Source organism: Centroberyx affinis, unplaced genomic scaffold, assembly GCF_046629955.1.
Source record: "Centroberyx affinis isolate AG114_WGS23_722 - 3 ecotype Tasmania unplaced genomic scaffold, CSIRO-AGI_Caff_v1 ptg006448l_1, whole genome shotgun sequence".
In the NCBI taxonomy this organism is placed as follows: Eukaryota; Metazoa; Chordata; class Actinopteri; order Beryciformes; family Berycidae; genus Centroberyx; species Centroberyx affinis.
Window position 1 is genome coordinate 27429 of NW_027283271.1, and position 25519 is coordinate 52947.

The following is a 25519-nucleotide window of genomic DNA, read 5'->3' on the forward strand; positions in this document are numbered from 1 at the left end:
CGGTACCACTGGACCCCTAGAAAGCTGCACAGGGTTGGCCTCAGACCAACAGGCACCTGCTGGAAATAGGGTTAGCTAAGGAAGGGACCTACCTGCATATGGTTTGGGATTGTGCTACAATTAAGAGCTTTTCAAAGGGTTAGTGAAGTAACAAGAACACAAATAGATCCAGATCCCGTAATTTGCCTACTTGGTATCTTCTCCAGACTTGTAAATCAACCTAATAGCAAGTAGTTGGCTATAGCCTTTACAGTAGCTAAAAAGTTACTGTACTGTAGAGCTGCAACAATTAATCGATTAGCTGTCAACTATTAAATTAATCACCAACTATTTTGATAATCGATTAATCGGTTTGAGTAATTTTTTAAGAAAAATAAGTCAAAATTCTCTGATTCCAGCTTCTTAAATTTGAATATTTTTTGGTTTCTTTACTCCTCTATGACAGTAAACTGAATATCTTTGGGTTGTGGACAAAACAAGACATTTGAGGACGTCATCTTGGGCTTTGGGAAACACTGATCCACATTTTTCACCATTTTCTGACATTTTATAGACCAAACAACTAATCGATTAATCGAGAAAATTATCGACAGATTAATCGACAATGAAAATAATTGTTAGTTGCAGCCCTACTGTACTGCAAATGGAAGGACACTTCGGCTCCTACTATTCAAGACTGGTCTAATGCACTTGCCAAAATAGCTAAACTGGAAAGTCATATATAGCAACATAGACTTTGTGAGCAGATATGACAAAATCTGGGCTCCTTTCCTATCCTTTATGACATGACTGGATATAGCCTTGACCTGCTTGTTAAGAATGTTTCATGTGATGTATCATCTTAAAGGTTCTATGTAAATAGGCATGAATTTATTATATATTGTATTTCTAAAATAAGTGCTCTGCTAGTCTAAACACACGACCAACCCCTTTAAATAATTTTGGCTATTTTCACGTGTGGGCCTACATGTGTTCTAGTATGCACCAAGGTGCTTGCAACTCTAGGATGTACTGTATAGTGTATACATGGGTGTATACAGGTCCACACTGATGTATGTCCTGTTCATTTTTTCTGTATTACTTTTAGTATGTTATTTATTTCCATTATCTGTATTATTTTTCAATCTTTTATGTTTGTTTGTCAGTCCATGTGTAGGGGGGATGAAGGCTAGGATGTGGGTATGAGATTGGGAACATGCTTGGGAGTGTGGGAATTGGCAGGCAGGTTTGAGTACATTTAGTGTCTGTATGAATTGTGTTCTTTTTCTGCTCGCCTGTTTCTGTCTTTATGTAAAACCCTCAATAAAAAGAGAATTAAAAATAAAAAAAAAGAATGGCAAACCATCATCAAGCAATACCCGCTAAGTGTAACTCAACTAGTGTGGCAGGTTTTTGCCTTTATTTGACAGTTCAAAGTAGAGATACACAGGAAAGATTGGGGGATGACTCAAAGCAAGCTCAAACAAAGGTCCCAGGCCGGATTCAAACCCATGACTTGGCTTTTACATGGTACATGCCTTAGCCCACCAGGACTGCTCCTTGAATGACCTTTTTAATGGAAAATAAGGGAAAATAAGGGAAGTATCAAATTCTTGCACAAGAAATCACGAGGGTACACCCTGGTGACATTTTCAAAATCACGAAAAACAAGTATGATTTCCAAATTTTGCAAATGCAAAAATGCAGGCACACCCTAAAACAGTGACTGTGTTTATCAAGCAACAATAACATTGCAAGTTGTGTCAATTGTTTGCCTTCCGCCCATGTTTCCAGTATTTCCTTTTATGTGTGTGGGCTTCCCGGTAGATTTAGCGCCTGGATAATGATTACCAACATGTTTTCTATCCAGGTCATTTTTTTGTTAATGGAGTGCCAGGAGCCTGAAGGTTACAAAATTGGACAAATCCCCAGACTGTTTGGAAATGTCTGCGTGGTAAAAGTAAACAAGGTCGAGTCCAATGTCGACACTGAAGTAGATTTTCCACATTGGTCACTGGTCTCAGAGCTTCTGCCTCTTCAGGACACTGAGGAGTCAAGCACCTACCAGTGATATTTTTGTCTGATTAAAAGCAAGGCTGGCAATACCAGGCTATTCCTCCTGTTCAGTTCTACAGCAGACAGTTATTTCCTCTCATACATTCTCATGATATTTGATTTAAGCATTCAAACCAAATCCTACTACTGTGCACACATAGGCCTTTATATGTTAGCAAGACAACATTTATTCAGGCAGGTCTACTAGTTTGGAGCAGATTTTGAATTAGTTTGCAGCAAATTCCACTGTATAGAAATTGATATCTTGCATTTATATACATTTATATTTGGGGTCACCTTATATTATAATTGGATCCCTTCAAAAAATTAAAATTATCAAGACTATATTAATATCTGGCTGTTATTTAGAAATGAAAAACTGCTTTCAACGGCTTTTGGGCTGCACAGAAGCCATTGTCAAAGCCATGCATGACATTGAAACCTTTAATAAAAAAAACTGTAGCCTACTTGGAAATGTTCTTGTGATATTCCTGTGGTAGTTTATTTAGATATGCAAACCAAATTCTGTGGTAATGTAGCCTACAAATAGCTAGTTCCATGGCAATGTACCACAGACCAACACACAGCATCACTTGTATAGCCTAATAATAACGCTCAATTAGAATATTAATAAATAGGCAGCTAGCAGGAGAGCTAACCAATGTATGTAGCGGCTAATTTATGTAAGAAATATTATGGTTAGGAATATTCATTACTAAAAAAAACTAAATATGACATCCCCAGACTACATTTAAAGGAACGTCAAGGTCTCACCACGCTACTGGTAGCTCATTAAGACGTTAAACATCACGCTGTATGGCTAAATGAAACAGAAAACAAGATATTAGAGCGAAATGTGAGACGCTCGCGCTGACTCCAAGCCACAAACAAACGGTTTAAATCTGCGTAACGGGATCCAAGCGTAGGCGGAAGTAAGTAGAAGTGAAGCCTCCCGCTCTCCCGCTTCGCTTGGATACTCTCTGCTTCAGTCTCGCTTCTTGTCGCGATATCACTGTAGACGAGGGGGAGGTGTGATGGTGTTTTTATGAATGTCATACGGTTGTATCAAGACTATTACGGGTATCATAACAGCACTACAGACAGCGAACCCTGACCTGTGAAACAATACATTTAATCGGCCGGTTTCTTCTGAAGTTATCTGCGCTGAAGGATTTGAGAAGCCTAATCTCATTTAACAAACCAAATCTTTGCTGTTGAAGAAGGTAATTTATCTTTGTTGAACGCGGTTGAGAGAATCTAGATTTTTCACTTTTGGTAGATGCTTTTCGTTTTTCAAGGTTTGCCTAATCTAATGTGCTTTGCCCAGCCTGGATATATATTTACATATTCATACTGCTGCTTCTGACTCGTCGTACTAGGGTCTATTGTGTGTACAACAGTGGGTATTTTTTCTTATTTCTTTAAAAATCACTATATTAGTGAGTTGACGACTTAATAACAATGTGATTAATTAATCACATTGTTATTTCCTATGGTATCATAGTCCTGTTATTGTGGTGTAATAGTCTTGCCCTGATATTTGTATAGTATTCATCTAAAAGTTGTTATAAGATTACTGTTTTTTCTTTAGTAAGGATGATGTAACCATGGTCCACTCTTCATTTAGTTCACACGCATGGCAGTTTATCAGTGACAAATAACTGTACAGGCCTGTAGGATAGCTGAAGAACAGTGACTTCACCTATTGCGTAACACACAAAAAAATAACCCTGTAAAGTGGACTATGGACATTGGGTGGCGATAGATAGCACAGCATTTTCTCCAAGGATCTCTGTTCAACTCAACTGCTTTTAGGTGGTGTGTCTGAGTAATCTGCTGTCTTCTCCGCTCCAGAACATGTCCCTGTGCGGCTGGGTGTGTGTGGTGACCGGGGCCTCCAGGGGCATCGGCAGGGGAATCGCTCTGCAGCTGTCTGAAGCTGGAGCCACTGTCTACATCACCGGCCGCCAGGAGAAGACTCTGAAACAGACGGCTGCAGAGGTGAAATATGGGGCTTTTTTACCTATACTATGCTGGCATTCTCCTGTTACCATCCATTAGGGATCAATAGGTTAGACTTCTAAAAATTCCAAACCTTCCCTTGAAGTCCCTTTTTGGTGGATGTATTGGCCAATACTGGGTGTTTTTGCTGCAGTAGTCATGCTTTTTCAGGCAGGATTTGGTCCTGGTATTCACAGCTGATTTGTGTTTTTTTCTCAATACAGGTCAAGGAGAGGGGTGGGAATTGTGTGCCAGTTGTCTGCGATTCTTCAAAGGAGGAAGACATCGAAGAACTGTTTGAGCGGATCAAGCGTGAACAGAACGGCAGGCTGGACATCCTTGTTAACAATGCCTATGCAGGGGTTCAGGTGCGTGTCATCACATACATGTAGTGTTTACTGTATAATAAGGCTATGAAGGGAACATCAGGGATGGAGCACCAACTATAAACAGCCCACTGTGTGATTTACCTGAGCGCAAACTGTCATCATGACATTTTATTCCAGGCTATCTTTGAGAATATGGGAAAGAAGTTCTGGGAAACGGATCCATCCATATGGGACTCCATAAACAACACAGGCCTCAGGTAAGTTTCTGTGCTTAGTCATGTCTGGTAAGTCATGTAAACTTAGTCATGGTCAGCAGACAGCTTAGTCATTTCCTCATCTACTGCCAGTTTCCCGGACTTGTTATGCAAATTTGTTTAATTCAGAGGGATTCACTCTGTCAGTACTAGTTCTTACAGGTAGCTGACAGCATTATTTTAATATTTCCTCTACTGCCAGGGGCCACTATTTCTGCTCAGTGTATGCCTCCAGGCTGATGGTGGCGCAGGGCCGGGGTTTGATAGTTGTCATCTCGTCTATGGGAGGGCTGCGATATCTCTTCAACGTGCCGTATGGTGTCGGTAAAGCCGCAGTAAGTTCTCTGCTCATAAAGTCCTAGATGTATGTAATCGAGAGCCAAGTTGGGCCACAAACACAGCTAACCTAAATATTATACTTCACCGTATCTCTCTGTGTTATATGTCTATTTTCTTTCCAGTGTGACAGGCTGGCGGCAGACACGGCGGTCGAGCTGAAAAGCAGAGGGGTGGCGTCTGTCAGCCTGTGGCCGGGGGCGGTGCAGACAGAGCTGGTGTCCCAATTCATCGTGGAGAAAGACACGCCGCAGGGCGTAGATCCTAAGGTAGACTCGTCTTGACAACATGTTACCCAAAGTTATGGCTACTTCCGTCTCTCCATGTTTGTTAATGTACTGGATTCCCTTTTCCTCAGTTCAAGGAAGTATTTGCCAGTGGAGAAACCACGGAGCTGAGTGGGAAGTGTATTGTCGAACTGGCAACAGGTAGGATTTCAAAAGACGGCTTTCACTTCACAGTCAGTTTGTTAAAAGTAGATTGCAATGAAATGCAACTCCTGGAGTCCGCTGCACTTTAGTCACAAGAGCTTTGTAAAAGAGGATTTGAGTAACTGTGTGGATACATTTGGTCTGTGCATGCCATGCATTGTAATAAGCCTTAGGAAATTGCTGTCCTTGTTGAGAAACACTCATCTGTTCAGCTAATTATTTTACATATTGACTCATACCAAGTTTTATTTGCAAAGTAGGCCTAATCATCTAGTCATTACAAGAATTGACTTGCGTGTGATTTCTCTCTCTCCCTGAAAGATAAAAGTCTGATGTCGCTGACTGGGAAAGTCTTAATGACTTGTGACCTGGCGAGGCGCTATGGGATACAAGATATTGATGGTAAATTTATAAATGCTTCCTCAAGATTTGAACTTATCATTGTGTACGATCACTTCATTCTAATATTTTGTTCACTGTTTTATTCCCAGGTCGGAGTGTGACTGATTACACCTCCCTAAAGTTCCTCGTGACCCAGGTCCCATACCTCTCCTGGCTCTCTGTTGTTGTGCCCTCATTCCTACGGGTGCCACGCTTCATGCTCACCCTTGCAAGTGGGCGATTCTAAACATGTCCTATATCAATGCTTCAGTGGCACTAATTATATTGTTTCTACTGACTCTTATGGAGTTAATTCTATCTAAACCTATATCAGCCTAAAACGGGATAATAACACTATCATCTCCAAACAGATGTAAAAGACTTAGACTGGCCTAGATATGGAGGAAAGAATCTTGTTTGAATTACGTTTTCATTCACACTTGTGTGATTACAAATTAATGTGATTCTATAGTATTTTATGTAAACATGAAGGATGGTTTCTATCATATTTTTGTATTTTAACACTAATACTAATGTCAGCTGTGTGTGAAGCCACAGAATGTGAAAATGGGAATATATTTTATTCATATGTAATCTATTTTCTAAAGCAGTATTTCTATCTATATCCAGTTTGAATAAAGCTAATAGAGACAGATTTCAGAGAAATAAGACTGGCTTGTGGTTTGATTTTTTTTCTGGAATTTTGTGCTTTCAAACTAAATATTTGTGTCTAATATATATAATTGTTAAAATGCCATTTCAAGGTGGATTCTGTCACTGCAGTTTATAAAGTGGAAGATAGAATCTCATGATGCGTAATATCTACATCTTATCTCCATGTCCTATTGTGCAGGATTCATGAAATGTCATGATAAAGCACACAGTCGCTACTTCTGATATGTAAATTACTCAGATAATTCAGATAAAACCACATGCTTAAAGCTGCCTGTAGTTTTAGGAAGAAAACCTGAACCTCTGACGTGTCAAATAATAATAATAATCATGTGATACTTTATAGATCCCCATAGGGAAATTATCTTTTCTCTTGTCCCCTCTTGTCCCCCTCCGCTGGGAGGTCAGAGGTCAGAACAACATCCCTGAAGCTGGTAGGCATTCAGTATATTGCTCAAGGACACTTCAAGGCACAGGACCTCGAACCCATGTCCTCTAGTTGAAGGGCAGCCTCCTTGCTCAGTATGTCACCCTCCTGCCGCCCAAAAAAGGTTTGAAATAAGCTACTAAACTGAGTAAACTGGAAACTGTATCACTGGAACACTGTCTGTGGTGGGTCTACCCTTCTACCTTATTCACACAACAGAACATTTTTCTTGGTTTACTGTTGGTTGAGTTTGCCCAAAAGTGATATGTATTCAGATTTGATCTCAGTTATAAACATTTGATCTTTTTTTCTTGTTAAAACTCCATGATGTAGCTTTAAAACCTCTCTTAGAATTACCTTTTTTTTTTTTTTTTTTGCTCAGTGGTTCCCATAGTGGTAGTCCTTCCCTCCTTGAGGGGGCTCCAGTGTGTCCCTAGGAAAATGAGAAATAGTTTAACTCCTTTATTATTTCAGTCATTTTAAGTTAGAGCAGGATAGAGGAATGTTTATTTTGGATCACTGTAGGTGGATCACTGTCCCCACCTACAGTGACGGTTGTGGACAAAACCATATCCAACAACAGCGTTTCCGACCAAATCATATCATGGCCCTAATGTGTATCTATTTGGGGGGGGCATGAAAATGTTTGGGAACCCCTGCACTAGCCTACTGCCAGGGCTTTATAATACAGGCGCCTCCTTCCTCCAATCCCTGGCCTGCTTTTCCGGGCTGGCACACCCTCCCTGCCGTCACTGTGGAGAGTCACTGGGGCCTGCTGGGTTTCCTGGTCCTCTCAGCTCCGCCTAGCCTCGATCTGGCCGGACAGGGGAAACACTTCTCAGTTTCAGAACAAAAGCAACAACGGACGGACCGAGGAGGACGAAGTAACGGCGACTCAAGTTCAGACCTCAACCCCGCGGATTAAAGATTTCGGCCCCTCTACGAGAAGAACCAGTCCCGCGGTTTAACTCGCGCGAAAGGCGACAAACTTGGCCGCCTCGCATCTTTGTATCCCGACCGTAATCCCGTCGAGGTGCTTGATAAATAAGACAAGGGTCAAACAGACAGACGGTATTGTTTCCCTGGGCTTTCTCTTAACTTCAGCCGTAAAAGGCGGACTGGTGGAAGGGGAAACTCTGGATTTCTTTTGTTTTCCTCTCGCTCGCGCGGATCTCTGGAATAAAAGCTCGCTTTGGCATTTTCGGTAAGTTTATTTTTATGTTTCAGTGAAGCGTGTCTGACGGCGAAGTGCGCCTGTGCAGTGTGAACCGTTTTAGTTGGTACGCCACAAAGGGGGAGACACTGGACTGTTATTGTCACTGGCACAGTGAGCAACTTTTGAGCTTTTTGTTACATTGTAGCACTGATACACTATAAACATTATAGTATGCGAAATTACAAACTGGCGAGGAAATTATCAGTGATATCTTCCCCGTTGTCGCCAACCTATAAATGAATCATAATTGAACTTGTTGATGGTGATTATTAGCCAATGGCCCTTTGGCACACTTGCGTGGCACAAATGGCCTAAATAATCGGCCATGGCGTAATCTATTCACTGAATGTGCAACATTTCATCTGGTGTCCTAAATAAAAAATTTTTTAAAAAAATCACCAAACACAAAGAGAACATACTTATTTGTAATGCACTGCCGTGTCGGTTATAATCTGACACCTGATTCATATAATTAGCTACTGACTGCAATGGGGCAGAAATAGCCATAAACACTATGGTTCAGAAGTAGACTTGGATTATAAATTACTTGGATTTACTAACGCATAGTTTGACATTTCAATTGGGATATGTTCAAGTGTTGACTGTGCTACACCTGTTGCATAACATATACATCAGACAACAGTGACAAACAGTGTTTGTTTTTCACTAGGCATTTTTCCACCAGGAATATTTCACATTTATTCACTGAATGTACTTTAATTCTGTTGCGTGCCTGACTCAATTCCTTGCCTACTGAGTATGACTAATGCAAGCTCATTGTCTCTTTCCGTAGGTTTCTTCTGTAGTAGTTTGCCTTCTGAAGAGGCTACACTTGAAACTTTGAGGACTGAGAACTTGGAAGTTGAACAAAGCCAGGACTGGGAAGGGGTAAGAAAGTAGACTGTGATGGATTTCTTATGGACCCCCATTCCCCAAGTCCCCCACCCCACCCTACCCCACCCTTTGCCACCACTCCCCCACTCTCACAAAACAAAAGTCAGTCACCACACTTTGGTTCCAGGGGGGAGGGGAACTCAATCTGGACAGAGAGTATACGACTGGTTTCATTGCGAGGTTCAGAATAAGGAGTGCAAAGTAGGGGGGAAGGGGAAACAGCTGTCAGATAATTGACTTTGAGAATACAAGAGAACAGAAAGTTCGCAAAACATCATGTCTGTTGTTTGCACTCTTCAGCATCAATTTTCCTGTTCCTTTTTTAATGTGTGTGTGAAGTTCATATAGTGACTAATGTTAAAAATCAAAACAACTTGGCAGTTGAGACGAGCAAAAAGCATCAAGAGCTAAATCAGTGATTTTTTTGTTTGTTTTTTGTCTTTTCTAGGTAAAAGAGACCGACTTTGATATCCCAGATGGCGGCCTACAGTGAACAAAATGGTAGAACAGGGCTAGGCGTGGACATGAAGGAGCCTTTTGAAGGCATAGTGACAAAGACAGAAGGTGAAGGAAAGCGTGCGGGTCAGCGCTCCTCCAAGGATGTGCACCACTCTGCCAGTGCAGCTGATAGCAACACAAGCGGTGTGGCTAGTTTCAGCACAAACCACAACTCTGTTGTGTGCCTGCCTCTAGTGTCAGAGGGACTGAAGCTGGTGTGGACGCAGTCTGATCAGACTCGTGAACTTGACAGCATCCCAGAGCTGGTCCAAGCCTTTAACTTGTTTCCCTACCCCACATCCCGTGAGGTTAATGCCTTGGCCCGGGTGTGTGCTTTGCCACTGGACAAAGTCAAGGTGTGGTTTATGGTGCAAAGAATTAAATATGGTATCAGCTGGGCCTCGGAGGAGATAGAGGAGACACGGCGGAAGCTGGCAGTACCTGAGCTTTCCGGTGATGATACTGAAACAAAGGAGGAAGCCAAGATGAAGAGCAAGAGGAAAAGTTGTGAGGAATTGATAATCGAGGACACGGATAGTGATCAAATAGAAGGTGCTCTCTCCAGCTTGGTGCCCCAGAAGAAGAAACCAAAGTATGAGTCACCAGAATCCTACAAACCAGCCAAACCCACTGTCCCATGTTTCAGCTCCTCGCTCCCACCACCTCAGGATTCATACTACTACCGCCCCCCAGTGGACATGCCAGCAACTACTGCAGCTGATGTTTCCCTAGACCTCTCGGAGCCGTCTTCACAACAGCGCCGTCACGGACGCTACAAAAAGTCCAAAGCTCAGCTCGCTGTCCTCCGCAGCAGCTTTCTGAGAGAGAACTGGCCTGCGGAGGCAGAACTTAGACGTTTGCAGGAAGAAACGGGGCTGAGCCGCAACGACATCCGTAAATGGTTCAGTGACAGCCGTTACCAGCTTAGGGTAGGCCGAGGAACCCTTGCAGCAGCCCAGGTCTACTCTCACCATACTGCAGCTGGAGTAAAAGATGATCAACAGCTTCAGCCTCTTCCACTTATTACTCAAAAGACTCGTCAACAGCTTAACGGTGTAAAGGCGCACGAGGGAGTCCGTAGCAATGGGATTAAAGACTCACATTTCTTTCAGACTTTTCTGTCAAACAGCCTGGAAGCATTTGGGGATAGAGTAGTAGAAGTGGAGGCAGAAGGATATGAGGCTGTAGAGGAGATTTCTGGCAATGGGGACGATTTTAAAGACGAGGAACAAAGTGAAGAAAAACCCTTACAGTTGACCAAGACCAGCAAGACTGAGCCAGATGTTCCACAGCAACCATCAGGTATATTAAAAGTTTCCCCCTGCTCTTCCCCCTCTGGCACCCCACCACCAACAGCCTCACCTAATAAACAAGTTTCAGACCGCATGAACACATCAAAGAAGTCTGCTCACTCTGCCAAAGCCAGTTCGTCACAAACACCCCAGCGCCTCTCAGGGGCTTCCTCATCCACATCCCCTGCCCTCACGCCTGCTGGACGACCACGGAAGACCAAGGAACAATTGGATGTGCTAAAGCAGCACTTCTTACGCTGCCAGTGGCCAAAGAGCGAAGATTACACTGAACTTGTTAAACTTACAGGCTTACCTCGGGCAGACGTTATTCAGTGGTTTGGGGACACGCGCTACGCTGTTAAAAACGGTCAGTTGCGCTGGGTGCAGGGGGTCCGCGAACAGTTCTTGGCTGAACTCGCTACCCAGCAAAGTGGCAGTGGTTTAACTAATGGAAGTGGCTCTGGGGCAACCCCTAGGGGTGGGGGAAGCCGCAAACGAAGATCTCAAGCAAATGGAACAAGTGCCCAAACAGATTCCCCTGATATCCAACCACTGGTAGCGTATCACCGTTTGACGGGGACACTCCATGAAAAAGACCTTGACACCCTATGCAAGAAGTCAAGAATGAGCTACCAGCAAGTGCGAGATTGGTTTGCATCTCAGGAGAGTGAAGAGATTGACCAAGAGCCTAATGTCACTGATTGAGTAAAAGACACTGGAACCAAACTTAGAGATTTTTGGAAGTTAGTGGGGTGTTCCTTTTTTCATGGCAACAACTGTAGTTATTACTTTGGTTAGCATTGCTTTAATTGGAGCAGGTATGTAACATCCAGTCTTCCCAGTACAAGCCAAAAGCGAGGCTTCTTGTTTTATATGCTGCATTTCCTGCTTATCCTAATATATTTGGACTTGAATTATACTTGTGCTGCCTATGTTGCTGTAAATAGGACAGTACCTTGTACACTGGTTTGATATATTTTTAGGCTTATTATTTCTGTTTAGATTATCTATCACTACAGATTTTTTTTAGTATGTTATTGTAGCAGTATAATTTATATTGGTTGTACTTCTGGTACTTCAGTGTAGCAGACAAGAAACTGCTCTGGGAAAATTATGACTATGATGATGAAATTGTTGCCTGATCACTGTGTATAATCATTCCTTTACAGTCAGTAATTCCTTTTCATGAAAAGCACACTGGACATCTACACTTTAATTTGGCATGTTGCACTTGGGTTTTAGAGCCTGCAGCCATTGTCGTCATTAAATACATTTCTTTCACAAAACATGAATTCCTAACTATAGTGTCATTCATTGATCCCTTAATATTTAAACCTTTTACCATGCCGTTTCAAAAGGCATGGCACAACCAGCAAATACTGTTAAATCTAATTGTAATCAAGTTAATGCAAGCATATTCCTGAAATGTATTTCTTGATTGTGTTTAGATGCTGTGCCTAAATACTTGATTTACACGTAGTTTGCATTGACCTGCACCATTCATTCAGTAAAAGTCAGTAATAACTAACAAATCAGCATCCACATCAACATCCTTGCAGATGACACAAGTTGCCAACCTTAATTTGGATTCACACTCAGTGATTCAATCCATGTCAGTATTTTAGTGTCTCTGCCTTGATTTTTAGTGGAGTCATAGTGGAGGAACGTGACCTAGGTTTGAGGAGGAAAAGGATTTCTGGCAACAGCAAGTGTATAACCTAGACAAAAGACAGTGAGGGCCCACAAGTAACCAAGTAAAATAGGGTTTGATCAAAGAATCCAAAGCAAAATTAACATGTTAGTTCTATCAACTCAGAAAGCACAAATGTGTCACATTCAGGTATGTCAGCACATGTATTTAATACAATTATTTCTACCTTGCTGTTTGTTATTCTATTAGCCATGAAAAGTCAATGCAAGTATTATGTGTGGAAAAGTCCAAAAGACTTAAATGTCTTCCTTTGCCTCAGTTGTAGATATCTTTACAGTAGTTATTCTCAACTTAGGTTTTTTTTTCCTATTTGTAAAAAAAAAAAAAAAGAAAAAAAAAAAAAATGGCACTCATTTAATGTTACTCTGTCTCATTTGCACAATTGTGTCACTGGAAACCAGTAAAAGATTTGCCTTTATAACCATATGTGCAAGCGATTTCTTTGTGTACCTTTAATGAATCCACTTTTTTTATTTAACTGATTTTGTTTCATCAAATGTAATATTCATTAGAAGATGAATATTGATTCATGCAAATATTCAGTGTTGCAAGCAAAATGCAATTGGCTGTGAAATTATTCAACAGACACATTTCTGAAGTGTCCAAATCGCTGCTAAAATTTATTGGCAGAAAAAAAGGAAATTAAATTCATTCAGGAAATCCATTCATTCAAAGGCCTCGTTCAAACAAGGATCATATGGCAGTTTAATTCCTCAACAGATGTAGAACAACTCCTAACATCAATACACACATCCATATAGGCAAAACAGATACAAACCACCATTACTCAACAACAGTGCAGGACACAGAATCTTGTTTCTCAGCAAAAACATAAGTCAAGAATGTGTGTTTCCCACAAAGGCTTGACAGCCCTAATGGCCAATGACTCCTAAAATGAGAAAAATCATCCAGAATCGTTAGTGGCCATTTCTTAAAGGCCTGGGTGACTGCAGTGATGATCCACTCAAGAACTGGAGGTGGAAGATGTTTGGAGTCTGATGCGGAGTCCTGAGAATGAGAAAAATGGACAGATTCAGCAATTACACAAGAAGCAACCCATCAGTACAATGTATAAATGTCATAAAATGGTTTAGGGCAGAAGGTACTTGGAAAGTATTTCTTACCTGGTTGGAGTGCTAAAAGACGTGGGTGTTCCTTTTTAAAATAGGGAGGCAACAGGATTTTCAAGATGAAGTGCATTTCCTTTCCAAGTTGCTTAAATATAATGTATAGTGTAATTACATACATTATGTGCTAAAGATACAATGTTTGCAACAATACTTACTGAGTCCACGTTCAAGGAGAGAACTATGGCTGAACATAGAGGTAGCTGATCCAGGTGGAGTCTGAGGAAAACAGAAAGAAAAGATGGCAAATGTTTCATTCATTTTGTACAACGAAAGTTAAAACCAAATGGAGAGATCTATTCAAAAATGCTAAATAGCCTATGTATTGTGGACAAGAATAATGACTGGATGTTCATCACTTCATGTGTTTAACATAAGAGGGTCCAGTCGATGAATGTGTAACTTTGAACACAAAAGACTTGAAAAGTAGCGCTATTGTTAAAATTATAATTCTTCAATTACGGTTCCCAAATCATAAAAATTAAGTTGGGCCTGAAAACAAAAGGTGTAGCCAATGTAACTAGGAGACTTACTGTGAGGGAGAGTCTCGGACCTCTGTCTCTAGCCCTCCCCTGGGATTCAGCTGAGCCTGGGTGACTGAGGCACAGACGGCATGTTAAAATATTCAAGCAACAGATGTTCTGCAAGGCTCCGTAATCTGATTTGTTTTTTGAGGATCAGTATTTTGATATAGTGTAGATATGTGATGATGCAGCAAACAAAGAATGAAATCCATGTCAACATGACTTCACTTGTATCATACCTTATACTTCGTGACCGAGGGGTGACTGGTGAATGAAAACATGCATCATATGGCACACGTAAGTACAAGCCTCTTAAACTTGAATCAAAAGATATGAAATCGACCATCCAGTACAAAAAATACATAATCACAGCAAATCCATATTAATCATTAAGCCTACCTGGGGAGGTGACAGCCACTGGGAGTGACATCCTTTGAGCACTATATATGCGGCAAACAATTACTTCTCACTCATTTCAGTAATTCAAATGTTAATACTGGAAAGTTTGACATGAAACAGGATGTACTGAAATATAAGTTGGCCTTTACCCGTTTGTTTGGAATTGTCCTGGTGAAACCTGTGGTGGAGCAGGAGGTGTGCAGGTCAAATTAGATATCTAGTGTATTATCTGTACATTGGCATTTTAGGCAGTATCTTTTTGTTGTTATCAGCCTCTTGCAACACTTACCCTCCTCTGAGAAAGGGGCTTCTTTAATTCAGCATTCTCTCTTTTCAGCTCTGAAATTTGCCTACCGAAAACAGAAGTGGGGAGAATAGTAGCTTTGCAATGTAGGCATACACCGGGACAGAGGAACAGTGGTCAATGTTAAAATGTCACCTGTAACCCTGCTCAGTGACCTCCTTCAGACGCCTCTCCAACTCCACAGATTTATGCTTGAAGTAGGCGGTGACTCTCTCCTTCTGAGTCCGCTGAAAAAGTGCAATCTGTGGGAGATGAAAGCCTCACTGTTAAATGTTTTTTCAGTGAAAATAAGCATGGGCCTATAAGAAATCACCTCTAGCTAATGGATAATAACTCAGGGCTTCACAATGACATGTTGAAGCTGAGGTGATGCTTTCAGTGTTGTCAATTATCATTCCAATTGAAGCAATCCAGTGTAGATTGATTAACCGATTGACTCATCTGAAGTTGGGCATAGTAGTGCAGCGAATATTGAAAAAAGGTGATGCAGCAGGAGAGCTTGGGGTGAATGCTGGAAGGAAGAAACACACACACCTGTGCTATGTGCTCCAGACGTGACTGAATGAGCTTCACAGGGTCTTTGAAAAACACTTTTTCCTGAGGCTTCATCTGAAACAGAAATTTGAGAAGATGTAATATGTTGACTATGTATAAAATAGGAGGGGCATCTCTGTTGGCAGCATCATAACCACCAATGAATATTCTACAAACAGACCAACCTCATCTGTGATGGGCAGATAATTGCAGCTGGCTCCACATATGTTGCACTGTTCTGTGGGAAAGGGCAAATGGGAAACGTTGTCTCACACTGTGTCAAATAAAAGATAGCTGATGCTGAAGAATAAAAGTTAGCAGGGTTTTAGGCACAAGGGTAAATTAATGTTATGGCAAGCGGAGCAGATATAACTGTCATACTAGGGTTGATGCATCCTTCACAGCAGATATGGCCACAGCTGGATACAGCAAACTGCTGCCCTTTCCTCCTGAAGCACCGGTTACAGTGGAACCAATCCATTTTCAGTGCTTCTTGCTTCTCAGCCTGGAATTAGACAAGTCCTGAGTCAGCTAAATAGACGGATCGCTGATAAAATAGGTTTTCCCTGCATATTAAGCTTTTAAGTGTTGTGATCACCGATACACAAATCTGATTAGGTCAGAAAAAATATTTAGCCTAGTTTCTTAGCAAATGGATTCTAGATGAGTTTCAGTAATAAGCTTTTCCTTGCACTGGGGCTTCAGAATGATTTCTGGTATTTTGTTGGCCATAAACATCATGTAGAGTCATCACACCCTCATCCCAGCACAAAGTCAACCACAACTTCAAACCCACCTAGCTTAATTTAGCTACAACTGAAAGCCAAAGTCTTCTCTCCCTCTCTCTCTCTCTCTCTCTCACTCGCTCACTCACACGCACACAAACAGAGAGCTAGAAGTTCAAAAGTAATAAGTTTAGGTCACTCGTTAGCTCTAAAATGCTAATGTTAGCTACCAAACTTTTTGCTAGCTGCAATATAATATAATGGGGAAGAAACGTAGCAGCGTGTTTCGGATACAGACAAGACGGTAAGAAACAGACGCTAACCTTGCATGGCATGGTGGCCAAAACATTTGTGTTCTTAATCGTATTAACTTGCTAACATTACCTGTTGCCCTGCTCAGATAGTGCTGTGCTGTGACTGGCAGTGGCGGGACTTTTCAACAGCGCTGAGTCCATGTCAGTCAACGCACGTGCTTCTCTAGCGTAGTAGCTACTCTAGGATAAAAGGGATAGCTCCTCCGTTCTGATTGGATAAATGATGTTTGAAGGCATTGTAAAATTGGTAAACACACACCTGTGACCACATAACAGTAAAATTAGCAACTGACGCAACCAAGAACTATATTGCTTGGCGGAAGAATAATATTTTATTATTATTAGTATGTAACAATTTTCAATTACATAATACAGTTATTGAACATTTTATTGAACATCTTTTTTTGGGTCATTTTTCTTGCCATTTTCGCCATTATTTGACAGTTCACAGTAGAGAGAGACAGGGAATTTGAACATCTTTTCAAGTACAGTGGCCTTCACCTAACAACACTTATGAGCCGTTTTAAAATAACTGTCAATAGTAATCTATAGTCTCTCACAAGCATGGCCTCTTTTTTGTTGTTTAGCCGAGGAATGCTTAAAACAGGTATCCTACCTTACTTTTGGCAGCGCTAAATAGAGTGAAGTTGCCCCTTGATACTGATTTGAAGTTACGTTTGCAATTGATCATCAGGGCCCAGTTGTTCAAAAAGTTTAATCTGGATCAGAATGATCCGGATTTGGAAATCCTATGTTTTGCTATCCAGGATCAGGTAATCCATTTTACTTTTGTGCCGGTTTTTCAAAGCAACATTGGATTGGATCACCCTGATCCAGATACAAATTTTTCAAGATTACCAAATCCGGATTACCAGTGCTCTAAATGGGACTACATATAACAATGTAGGCTACTAGCTATGTAAAGAACAACAGGTAGAATAGCCAGTGTGGGGTCACTTTAAGTGTTTTTATTTGAAGAGACAGAAAACAGCACAATGAAACAATACAAACATCCCCTTCCATTTTCAATTTCTTTTAAACAGTCAGACCCCTCATCTGACCCACAACAAATAAATAAAAACAAACAAATATACATTATTCACAAATACATTGTGGATATTTTGAACACGTGTTTTAAATCATAAAAAGGCTAAATGTCAGCTAGTTAACAAAATAAAGAACGTTCAGAGTTCTTCATTTGTGGAGAGACCAGCTTTTTGAAGGGATGCAATTGTTAGAAACTACTTTTGACTGGTTCATCTCTGATGATTGTGTCATTGTAATTAATATACAGTGATAAATGACAGTTAAAATTAAATATATTATTTTTGTTTGATATTGACAGCTGTTTGGGGGACTATTTTATGGGGACAAAGTTAGCCGATAGCCAAAATCCGATAAGATTACTTCTGAACAACTGGGCCCAGAAGTGTAAAAATGATCTGGATTTCATTTGGCCAAAAGGACCCATCCCACACCATGTGATGGGCCCGCCCAACATCTCTGACTGTGTCGGAACTGGAAAGGCCAGATGTTTGCATACTGAAGGAAGGATGATGCATGATGACATCAAAACCTTGACCTAGGTCTTTTGGGGCTAGCAAAGCTGATCCTTCCCAGCGCCCTATGTCTGCCAGTATGTGTACTCAAGAAATCCAACATGTATCATAGTCAAGAAAGAGTGGAAAAACACCATGTTCACCTGTTCCACTCCATGCCATTGCCAATAATATAATCCATGGTCATTTTGTGTTTAATCATTAATCCTAGACTGTCTCTGTGGGAAGTTAGAAATACAGAATTGGTGATGTTGTAGGTCTACAAGTAGTATCCATTTTTTATGCTCATGTCTCTGTAGGCTACTGCTGCTTTGACGGAGCAGAAGAGATGGAGGGATAAAGAGGGGGATACAGCTCAGGATCAGCAGGCATTTGAGCAATAAGGCACCAGCTTGACATCAGGAATGAGCTGAAAGATTAGAGAGATTTGTTGATTGAGCTAAGAATTGAACTCAGATACACAAAGACTGAGTTTGCCGATATGGAGGCCAGGCTGAGGACCAGTGCATTCATACATGATGTACTGTGTACATTTGAAAGATAATACAATAATCCAATGAGTGTCGTTTACAGACTCCCTTGTGTGCAGGTTGAATCATAATAATCTTCTTGATTCATAGCTCATGATGTTTATCTGGAAAACATGGAGGTCAGACAGAGTGTTGGAGAAACTCAGTTGGACCTGCTGGAAGGATAGGAGCTTTTATAAAGTGAATGTATAGATACAGGTTACATTTGTTTTGATATATTGATCAGTGTCATTTTCAGCTATGATATCCTCATAGACCGTACTGAGAGCCAGCGTAAGGCAAGACAAAGTGTTAGTCAAGCTCTCAGGTAATATAGGTCTGTAGGAACCCAAATGAAATTACTCTAACCTTTGATTGAATTCTTGAAATTAGATTCTGCTAATTACTCAATGTTCACAGAAACACTGTCCTTATTTAACTGGCCTAATGTTCTACTGTAAACTATGTCCTTGACTACTTATGGAGTACAATCTACAGTAAACAGTCTTCCTTCACCATTGCTTGACTTGTACAAGAATGTTCACACCATCAGGATGAGGTCTATTTGTGAAGATTGACAACCCAGTCACGACTGTCCGTCTTGATTGGTGCATGCAAGAGGAGAAACGGCCAGCATATGTAGTACTTGCAAATTTAAAAAGGAAAGGGATCATCAGGATTACTCATCCAGTGCAGCTGGATGTGGGAGATGTTGCTTACAGAAACATCCCACTGTGCCTCAAGGTCAGCAAAATTGGTCAAAATACCTCAGTGGTTTTCTGCTGTCCTCAATGTAAAATGAGTCCAGCAGAATCAGTGCAATTTTGCACATTTTATAATTAATATGGCACAGCATATCATCCTCATCTAGCAGTGACATTACCTCCTCTCCCAGAGCAAACTTAAAGGCTTGAAGGGACATGTGAATCTCTGAGGACTTTTGTCTTGGTTCAAATTTTGAGCGCGTTGTCTTGCTGTCCACAAGACATCTGGATGGTAGAAAAACCATGTTCAAAAAACGTGAATAAAGTCAATGAATTTCACTGCATGAACACAAAGTTCAATTAACCACTGCTGACGTTTATGTAGTATTCATACCCCTTATTGGTGATTATGGTGAACATTTTGCTTTCAGGCTGCAGCTCCGGTGTATTGGCTGCCACGCATTCCTCGAGAAGCAGCAGCAAGGGCTGATGGGACGTCTGCTCCACACTGGCCATGATGGGGATGAGGGAGCCGAGAGGGAAGGCGGTGGATGGAGCCGGGCCTGAGAAGTCGTCTAAAGCAGCAAACACAGGTATGGAAGCTATAGGCGTGATCGGCATTTTCAGTAAAAAGTTGGTACAGTGTGTAGTAAAGAGTTAGACCCACCATTCATGAGTCCCATGTGGAATACTAGATCTCCTAGGCCGTATGTATGAGGCACAACTGGGTCATACATGGGGGGGTACCAGTCTCTGGGCCTGGATGAAACCAAAGGAGGAGAAAGCCACTTGTTTGCTGCAACACCTGACATATTGCCATAGAGTTCTATGAACAAGAATCATTATGCTCAGCGTTAATCAAGGCTCAAATGTTGAAGAAGCACATCCACCTCTCATAGGCACAGACAACCCGCTCAGAGAAGGGCAGCATGAGGGAATCGGGAGAAGAAATGTAGGTCAGGTCATTGGTGTACACAAGCTTATCCCCAGTCACCTATAGAGAGATCACACCAATATCACTCAACTGCACAAAAAACAGTGATTATGAATAGTAACCAGTTGCCAATGTGAAGTAGGCTTCTTACCAGTCTCCTGAAATGACAGTCACTGAGCTCCACATTGAAGGTGGCCTCCTTAGCAGAGACGCTGGTGGGAAGACAGTTACTCAGACGGATAAGCGAGGGATCAGCCTGGGACCCGGTGGTCGTCCATGACAGCAAGACAGAGTCGGGTCTACAGTCCAGTTTCATATCTGTTAAAGGACACAACGTTAAAAAGTCAAGTTTCTACTGATGAAAAAGGACTTGACTGACTTTGATTTCTCACATTTCGATGCAATGATGTTACCTGCATGGACTGACATGGCAGCTGCCAGGCTCAAAAGCACTGCACCTTGCCAAAAGAAAGCCATCATGACTGCGCTCAGAGTTTCAGCTGCAACTGTTTTTTTATTCCCTCTGACTGGGAGACAGCAATCAAGCAAATCTCTTTCACCTGGTCCACGCCAACGACTTCAGGTGCAGAAACGACCTGCCTAATTATAACAAGCTTCAAACAAACTAATACCCTTGAACTCTTATTACATCATACATCTATTACATCTTATTACATCCATCTCTTTTCAATATTCTATAGTTTGATCTGCAGCAGCATATATTACATGTAGGCCTAAATGTGTAAGGATTATCCAAATATCACTTTTCATTGTGAAGTGATGCATTTAAATTGTATTACAGTTTTCTGTAATACAAAATGGAAACATGGCTTGCCAGAAAACCTGAACCACTATCCTTGGAATCATGTTGCAGACTGATGATGGAAGTAGTGTGAGAACTGCCATACAAAAAAGCTGCAGTATTCATCAGAACTGTATTTGTATCAGTAAGTCAATGTGCAGCTGCAGTTTTTGTCAAATACAGTTAGGAAATATTGTTGCCTGCCAAGAGCATTCTTTATGGCAATTCCCTTTTAGAAAACCACACAAACTAGAGGGCACTCAAGAGTGCAAGCTTCTAATGCCGAACAATTCCCCAACTTGCTGTCAATTAAATTTTAAGTTAAATTGATTTGTTGACCCTGTGAACACACCCTTAGGATTTGGAATAGAGTCTCTAGAGCAGTTTTATAGTTGTGGCTAAAAACCACTAATCGAATGGCAGAAATCCTAGATCACCACCAAAATCGAATCAATTGCGCCTTGGCCCAAGGCCCATCTGTACAAATTTCATCAGTTTGAGATGTCCTGCTGACAAACAACATGAAAACATAACCTAGGTAGAGGTAAAATACACTATAGAATTATAAGACACTGCTAAAAAGTTTATATGTATGGAATTATTAGCAATAAGCAGCTAATTCACTTTTGCTCTGCAAATGACTGATTCAAGTGGACAGATTGTTTTTTATTTTTTTATTTTTATTATTATTAAAACCACAGATACACAAGGTTGATGTCCCAAAGCCTTGCAAGTCAGGAGGTTGAGGCAATCAGCTATTGCCACTTTTCTCTTGAGCAGGATCCATCAGACTTCCCACAGCAAGCTTGGACTGGGCTTTTCCTGGAACAGATTGAGAATGACAATGAGAACCAAGTCCATGTATCAATGCATTTGTTTTGGACAAAAGACAATTACTTTATGACCTAGATCATTACACCATCCAGTCAGCTGTGGAGAGATTAAGACGATAAAATACAGTCTTTGGCAAAGATTTCAATTACATCACTAGACAAACAATTCACACTACACCAACCTTGCTCTGCAGTCAAAGACTTGACTGACATGTTGTGGGTCCTTGTGTCAGAACGATCCACTATGATCAGGGGGCCGAACACAGAATTTTGAATCAGGCCCTGGGATTCTTAAGAGGGGAAAAAGACAAAAAAAACAATGACTTCATGGAGGAAAATGCACAACCCAAAATATCCCAAGTTGGTGTGAAAGTGATACCCGATTCAACTCCTCTCTTGGACCGGGACTTGCAAGTTGAGTCACAGCAGCTACAAAGGGCGTTCTGAAACGGGTCATCGAGGAGTTCCCATCTAAAAAAGGAGCCATGGTAGGGGATCATCATGTCAGCACGGTATCGACTAAAGAATACTGACTCAACAGCCATTGGAAAGTTAACCCACGATTACCTTCCACTTTCTTTAACGTAATGGCAGGCTTTCTTGCTTTGATCAAGAACATCAGGATCCCATGCCACCAGTTTGCAGTGGATGTACACCTGTGGGTACAAAGAAATATTCAAAGATTGGATTAAAAACATTGCTCAAAGGAATAACTAGTAGTCACCCTCTCACCTCTTCTCCGAGGTGAAACTTGAAGGACTGCAGGTACAGGATGATTGCGGAGGAATGGTACCGAGGCAGGAACCTGGAGTTTCCCCTCTTGCCATCCAAAAGACACCTGGAGAAGTCATCCAAACCTCACGGATTCGCAATAAAGCTTCTAGATTTGTTTGCGTCTTCGAAATTAGCATGATAAAGAGTTCTTCAATGTAAAGACTCAGTATGAGAACCCTACCCCTTATTGGTGATGATGGGGTAAACCTGGCTTCCCGGCTGCAGCTCCGGTGTGGTGGCGGCCACACATTCCTCCAAGAGCAGCAGCAAGGGCTGATGGGACTTCTGCTCCACTGCCGCCCATATTGGAATGAACGAGCCCAGGGGGATGATGTTCGTTGTTGCTACGCCGGATAGCTCCTCTGTAGGGAAGAGAGAACAATCATAGCTCAGAATTTGTCTTTGAATGTCAATCGTATGTTGTGTTTCCTGCAGGTATGGCAACAAAGTGAGAACTCGCCATTGAGGAGCGCCATGTGGAAGACCAGTCCGCCATGACCTTCTGCCACGCCCGATCCTGGGCTCAGGAACGGAGGAACCCACCCCTCTGGTCTGAAATACACAAGTTTGTTCCATTGTTTCTCACATTTCAGCAAGAATGAGCTGGAATTTCAAGTCCAATGTAAGCCTTTACCTTTTGTAAACACACTCAATGGGATATGTGAAGGCTGCAGGTTTTGGCTTTGCTTGCAGCCTGAAAGTCAACTCATTTTGATAGAGGAGGCGTTTTCCTTTCATCTGTGGGAAAAGGGTTATGACAGGTCATTAGGACACTGAAGTGGCTGAAAGTTATTGTGGTCAGGTACAGCATTTACATTACCAGTCTTCTGAATTTGCACTCGTTGAGTTTGTAGGTGAACTGGGCTTCCCCCTCTCCGGTGGACAGGACAGACAAATGGGACGGCATGCAGTTTCCAAGGAAGAGACGAGCTGCACGTGGCACCACCTCGGGGCTGACCTTCCATGTGATTTTTACCGAGTCTTTCAAACAGTCTACACTGATATCTGCAAACAAAATGTCACAATTCCAGTTTCTGTAAATTAAATTACAATTTGAAAATGTACATATGGTTGACAAATGGTGACACGTGTGGTGTGAAATATACCTGCATTAGCAACATTTGCGGCTACAACAGCCAAGATTGTCACACCTAGGCAAAGACGAGTCACCATGACTAACTGATCCAGAGCACAATGGAACTGACTCATTTTATAGACTCACCAACTAATTAGCTGAATGATCAACATCTGTGTGGAAGTTGGACAAACACAAACCATCTGAGTAGAGGTCGCAGACACCCATAAAGAATTTGTCTGTGTTTTGAAAATTTCACACATCTTTGTCGCGTTTATTTTGACATTTTCCAAATGATGGCTGCCTTCAGTTTAGAAAAGGTTGATTTGGACCGGAAACACTTTCTCATGCAGCACGACTACACACGGACAGTTGAGTATGTTACACAGGAAGTAAAATCGAGTCAGCTAGGCGAGCAAGTTGTTGTTTGCCAGTTCACAGTGGGTGTATCGTTTAATAAATAGTAAATATCGTCTTGAATCGTATTGTATGCTTCATTCAACATGCTGATTAAAGTTAAGGTGAGACACGTTTTTGTTTTTTGAGACGCATGCTAGCTAACGTTAGCCTACTGTATATCTGCAGTGCAGCGCCGGCTAAGCTTATGTTGTTGGTAGCTTGCTAACATTAACATACATGGCTCATTAATTCAGGGCCGGCTAATAATGTATTTGACGTTTATCTCAAACTAGGCTAAAACATTTGTGAGTTTCTGTTGTGTTTAGTGGCTCAACATTAATGTGAGCTGTCGAGTCAATTCATTAGCATACTGCTGTTTGGGAACTATCTTATTCAGCATACTGTTTTGTTCTGTATAAGTTAGCTAGGATAATCACCACCACGTCAGAAGGTCAGTTAACGTTAAATTAGTGTGTGGAAAAAAGAAATGGATTCGTTTGTTTTGTAGGTTTTGCCTTCTATTGATTCAACAATGCTCGCAGGGAAGGAAGAAGGGCGTGTAACGCGGAGTAATGTGTAATTTATGTTATGGTGAACAGAAACGAAACCTGGGCGAGGATGTGATCGTGTTAACGTTGTGTTTCAGACTCTCACTGGGAAAGAAATAGAGATCGACATTGAGCCCACAGACAAGGTGAGGGCATGACATGAATCCAGAGATGATGAGATGAAAATACAGTAATCTAAATGTCACTGACTCTTATGGCACTGTGTCATTTCTGACTGTTGTCTCTGTGTCCTCTCCAACCGACTGCCTGATGCACACATGTTGTAAATCAAGGTGGAGCGAATCAAAGAAAGGGTGGAGGAGAAGGAGGGGATCCCACCTCAGCAGCAAAGACTCATCTACAGTGGAAAACAGATGTGAGTCCCTCGACGCTGAACCGTCTCACCCTGCAGACCGTCTTTATTTCTACTCTGACATCTCTCTCTCTAAACTGTCATCCCCAGGAACGATGAGAAGACGGCGGCGGACTACAAGATCCAGGGCGGCTCGGTGCTTCATCTGGTGCTGGCGCTAAGAGGAGGACTAATGTTCCACAGCCCCTGTATACACCTCGCCTCCTAGTCCCGAGTCCCCGTTGTGGCGGGGGCCAGCCGAGTGCCAACTCTTTCGGGTGTCAGTCACTGTCTCACCATGTTAACAGCACAGAGAGATCTGAAATCCCACGCTCCCGGGCTGAAGCAAATGAATCAAACCCACCACCACCACCAACAAAAAAAAAAAAAAAGGACTTTCTGCTGATTCCTTTGTAGATGTTTTTGTAACCCACCCATGCTTTTTTTTTGAGTTTCACCAGTAGACCCACCCAGTACAAGAGAGCAAGTTTGAGAACACTGTGGTTATTTTTGCTTGTGAATAAATGGTGAAGTTGATTTGAAAGTGTTGTTCTCGAATGCCTGTAGCTCAGGTACGAAGGCGAGTCACCGCTGAGGAGTTTGAAAACTGATTTTGTTTTTATTAGA

General features: G+C 41.7%; 6 protein-coding genes across 6 annotated transcripts; 3 read left to right on the forward strand and 3 right to left on the reverse strand.

The window, feature by feature from the left end:
• The first annotated feature begins 3116 nt into the window (after window positions 1-3116).
• dhrs1 (dehydrogenase/reductase (SDR family) member 1) lies at window positions 3117-6416 on the forward strand. The gene is made up of 9 exons (XM_071512695.1): window positions 3117-3257; window positions 3889-4035; window positions 4260-4403; window positions 4542-4621; window positions 4821-4953; window positions 5080-5223; window positions 5313-5382; window positions 5707-5787; window positions 5877-6416. The coding sequence occupies exons 2-9, from the start codon at window positions 3892-3894 to the stop codon at window positions 6011-6013; spliced, it is 933 nt and encodes a 310-aa protein (XP_071368796.1). The 5' UTR covers window positions 3117-3257; window positions 3889-3891; the 3' UTR covers window positions 6014-6416.
• A 1271-nt stretch (window positions 6417-7687) lies between these two features.
• Window positions 7688-12790, forward strand: homeza (homeobox and leucine zipper encoding a). The gene is made up of 3 exons (XM_071512693.1): window positions 7688-8069; window positions 8875-8969; window positions 9424-12790. The coding sequence occupies exon 3, from the start codon at window positions 9452-9454 to the stop codon at window positions 11468-11470; it is 2019 nt and encodes a 672-aa protein (XP_071368794.1). The 5' UTR covers window positions 7688-8069; window positions 8875-8969; window positions 9424-9451; the 3' UTR covers window positions 11471-12790.
• A 603-nt stretch (window positions 12791-13393) lies between these two features.
• On the reverse strand, window positions 13394-15845 carry LOC139638628 (E3 ubiquitin-protein ligase RNF212B-like). Its single transcript, XM_071512689.1, has 10 exons — window positions 15746-15845; window positions 15550-15602; window positions 15365-15439; window positions 14966-15072; window positions 14816-14876; window positions 14676-14704; window positions 14527-14567; window positions 14374-14391; window positions 14137-14200; window positions 13394-13484 (listed from the first exon to the last, which is right to left on the reverse strand). The coding sequence occupies exons 1-10, from the start codon at window positions 15843-15845 to the stop codon at window positions 13394-13396; spliced, it is 639 nt and encodes a 212-aa protein (XP_071368790.1).
• A 2896-nt stretch (window positions 15846-18741) lies between these two features.
• LOC139638629 (zona pellucida sperm-binding protein 3-like) lies at window positions 18742-20589 on the reverse strand. Its single transcript, XM_071512690.1, has 7 exons — window positions 20523-20589; window positions 20261-20427; window positions 20066-20169; window positions 19843-19934; window positions 19570-19750; window positions 19355-19460; window positions 18742-18753 (listed from the first exon to the last, which is right to left on the reverse strand). Exons 1-7 carry the CDS (start codon window positions 20587-20589, stop codon window positions 18742-18744), a joined length of 729 nt encoding a protein of 242 aa, XP_071368791.1.
• Window positions 20590-21605: 1016 nt separating this feature from the next.
• On the reverse strand, window positions 21606-23847 carry LOC139638623 (zona pellucida sperm-binding protein 3-like). Its single transcript, XM_071512682.1, has 10 exons — window positions 23625-23847; window positions 23339-23523; window positions 23153-23256; window positions 22979-23070; window positions 22700-22880; window positions 22477-22582; window positions 22312-22400; window positions 22124-22215; window positions 21927-22034; window positions 21606-21733 (listed from the first exon to the last, which is right to left on the reverse strand). Exons 1-10 carry the CDS (start codon window positions 23725-23727, stop codon window positions 21663-21665), a joined length of 1131 nt encoding a protein of 376 aa, XP_071368783.1. The 5' UTR covers window positions 23728-23847; the 3' UTR covers window positions 21606-21662.
• A 123-nt stretch (window positions 23848-23970) lies between these two features.
• Window positions 23971-25395, forward strand: nedd8l (NEDD8 ubiquitin like modifier, like). The gene is made up of 4 exons (XM_071512683.1): window positions 23971-24114; window positions 24639-24686; window positions 24834-24916; window positions 25004-25395. The coding sequence occupies exons 1-4, from the start codon at window positions 24097-24099 to the stop codon at window positions 25119-25121; spliced, it is 267 nt and encodes an 88-aa protein (XP_071368784.1). The 5' UTR covers window positions 23971-24096; the 3' UTR covers window positions 25122-25395.
• Window positions 25396-25519: the final 124 nt, after the last annotated feature.

Excerpts from the sequence above, each read along its gene's own strand:
- dhrs1 (XM_071512695.1), top strand. The coding sequence starts at position 3,892 with ATGTCCCTGTGCGGCTGGGTGTGTGTGGTGACCGGGGCCTCCAGGGGC. Across the intron at positions 4,036-4,259 it reads TGAAACAGACGGCTGCAGAG|GTCAAGGAGAGGGGTGGGAA; the intron begins GTGAAATATGGG and ends TTCTCAATACAG. Across the intron at positions 4,954-5,079 it reads ATGGTGTCGGTAAAGCCGCA|TGTGACAGGCTGGCGGCAGA; the intron begins GTAAGTTCTCTG and ends TTTTCTTTCCAG.
- homeza (XM_071512693.1), top strand. The coding sequence starts at position 9,452 with ATGGCGGCCTACAGTGAACAAAATGGTAGAACAGGGCTAGGCGTGGAC.
- LOC139638628 (XM_071512689.1), bottom strand. The coding sequence starts at position 15,845 with ATGGATTGGTTCCACTGTAACCGGTGCTTCAGGAGGAAAGGGCAGCAG. Across the intron at positions 15,603-15,745 it reads TGAAGGATGCATCAACCCTA|AACAGTGCAACATATGTGGA; the intron begins GTATGACAGTTA and ends CCTTTCCCACAG. Across the intron at positions 14,705-14,815 it reads AGCCCCTTTCTCAGAGGAGG|GTTTCACCAGGACAATTCCA; the intron begins GTAAGTGTTGCA and ends GCTCCACCACAG.
- LOC139638629 (XM_071512690.1), bottom strand. The coding sequence starts at position 20,589 with ATGATGGCTTTCTTTTGGCAAGGTGCAGTGCTTTTGAGCCTGGCAGCT. Across the intron at positions 20,170-20,260 it reads ACTGTCATTTCAGGAGACTG|GTGACTGGGGATAAGCTTGT; the intron begins GTAAGAAGCCTA and ends ATCTCTCTATAG. Across the intron at positions 19,751-19,842 it reads CCACATGGGACTCATGAATG|ACGACTTCTCAGGCCCGGCT; the intron begins GTGGGTCTAACT and ends TTGCTGCTTTAG.
- LOC139638623 (XM_071512682.1), bottom strand. The coding sequence starts at position 23,727 with ATGAGTCAGTTCCATTGTGCTCTGGATCAGTTAGTCATGGTGACTCGT. Across the intron at positions 23,071-23,152 it reads ATTGAGTGTGTTTACAAAAG|ACCAGAGGGGTGGGTTCCTC; the intron begins GTAAAGGCTTAC and ends TGTGTATTTCAG. Across the intron at positions 21,734-21,926 it reads GTCTTTGACTGCAGAGCAAG|GAAAAGCCCAGTCCAAGCTT; the intron begins GTTGGTGTAGTG and ends AATCTGTTCCAG.
- nedd8l (XM_071512683.1), top strand. Across the intron at positions 24,687-24,833 it reads ACATTGAGCCCACAGACAAG|GTGGAGCGAATCAAAGAAAG; the intron begins GTGAGGGCATGA and ends TTGTAAATCAAG. Across the intron at positions 24,917-25,003 it reads ATCTACAGTGGAAAACAGAT|GAACGATGAGAAGACGGCGG; the intron begins GTGAGTCCCTCG and ends TGTCATCCCCAG.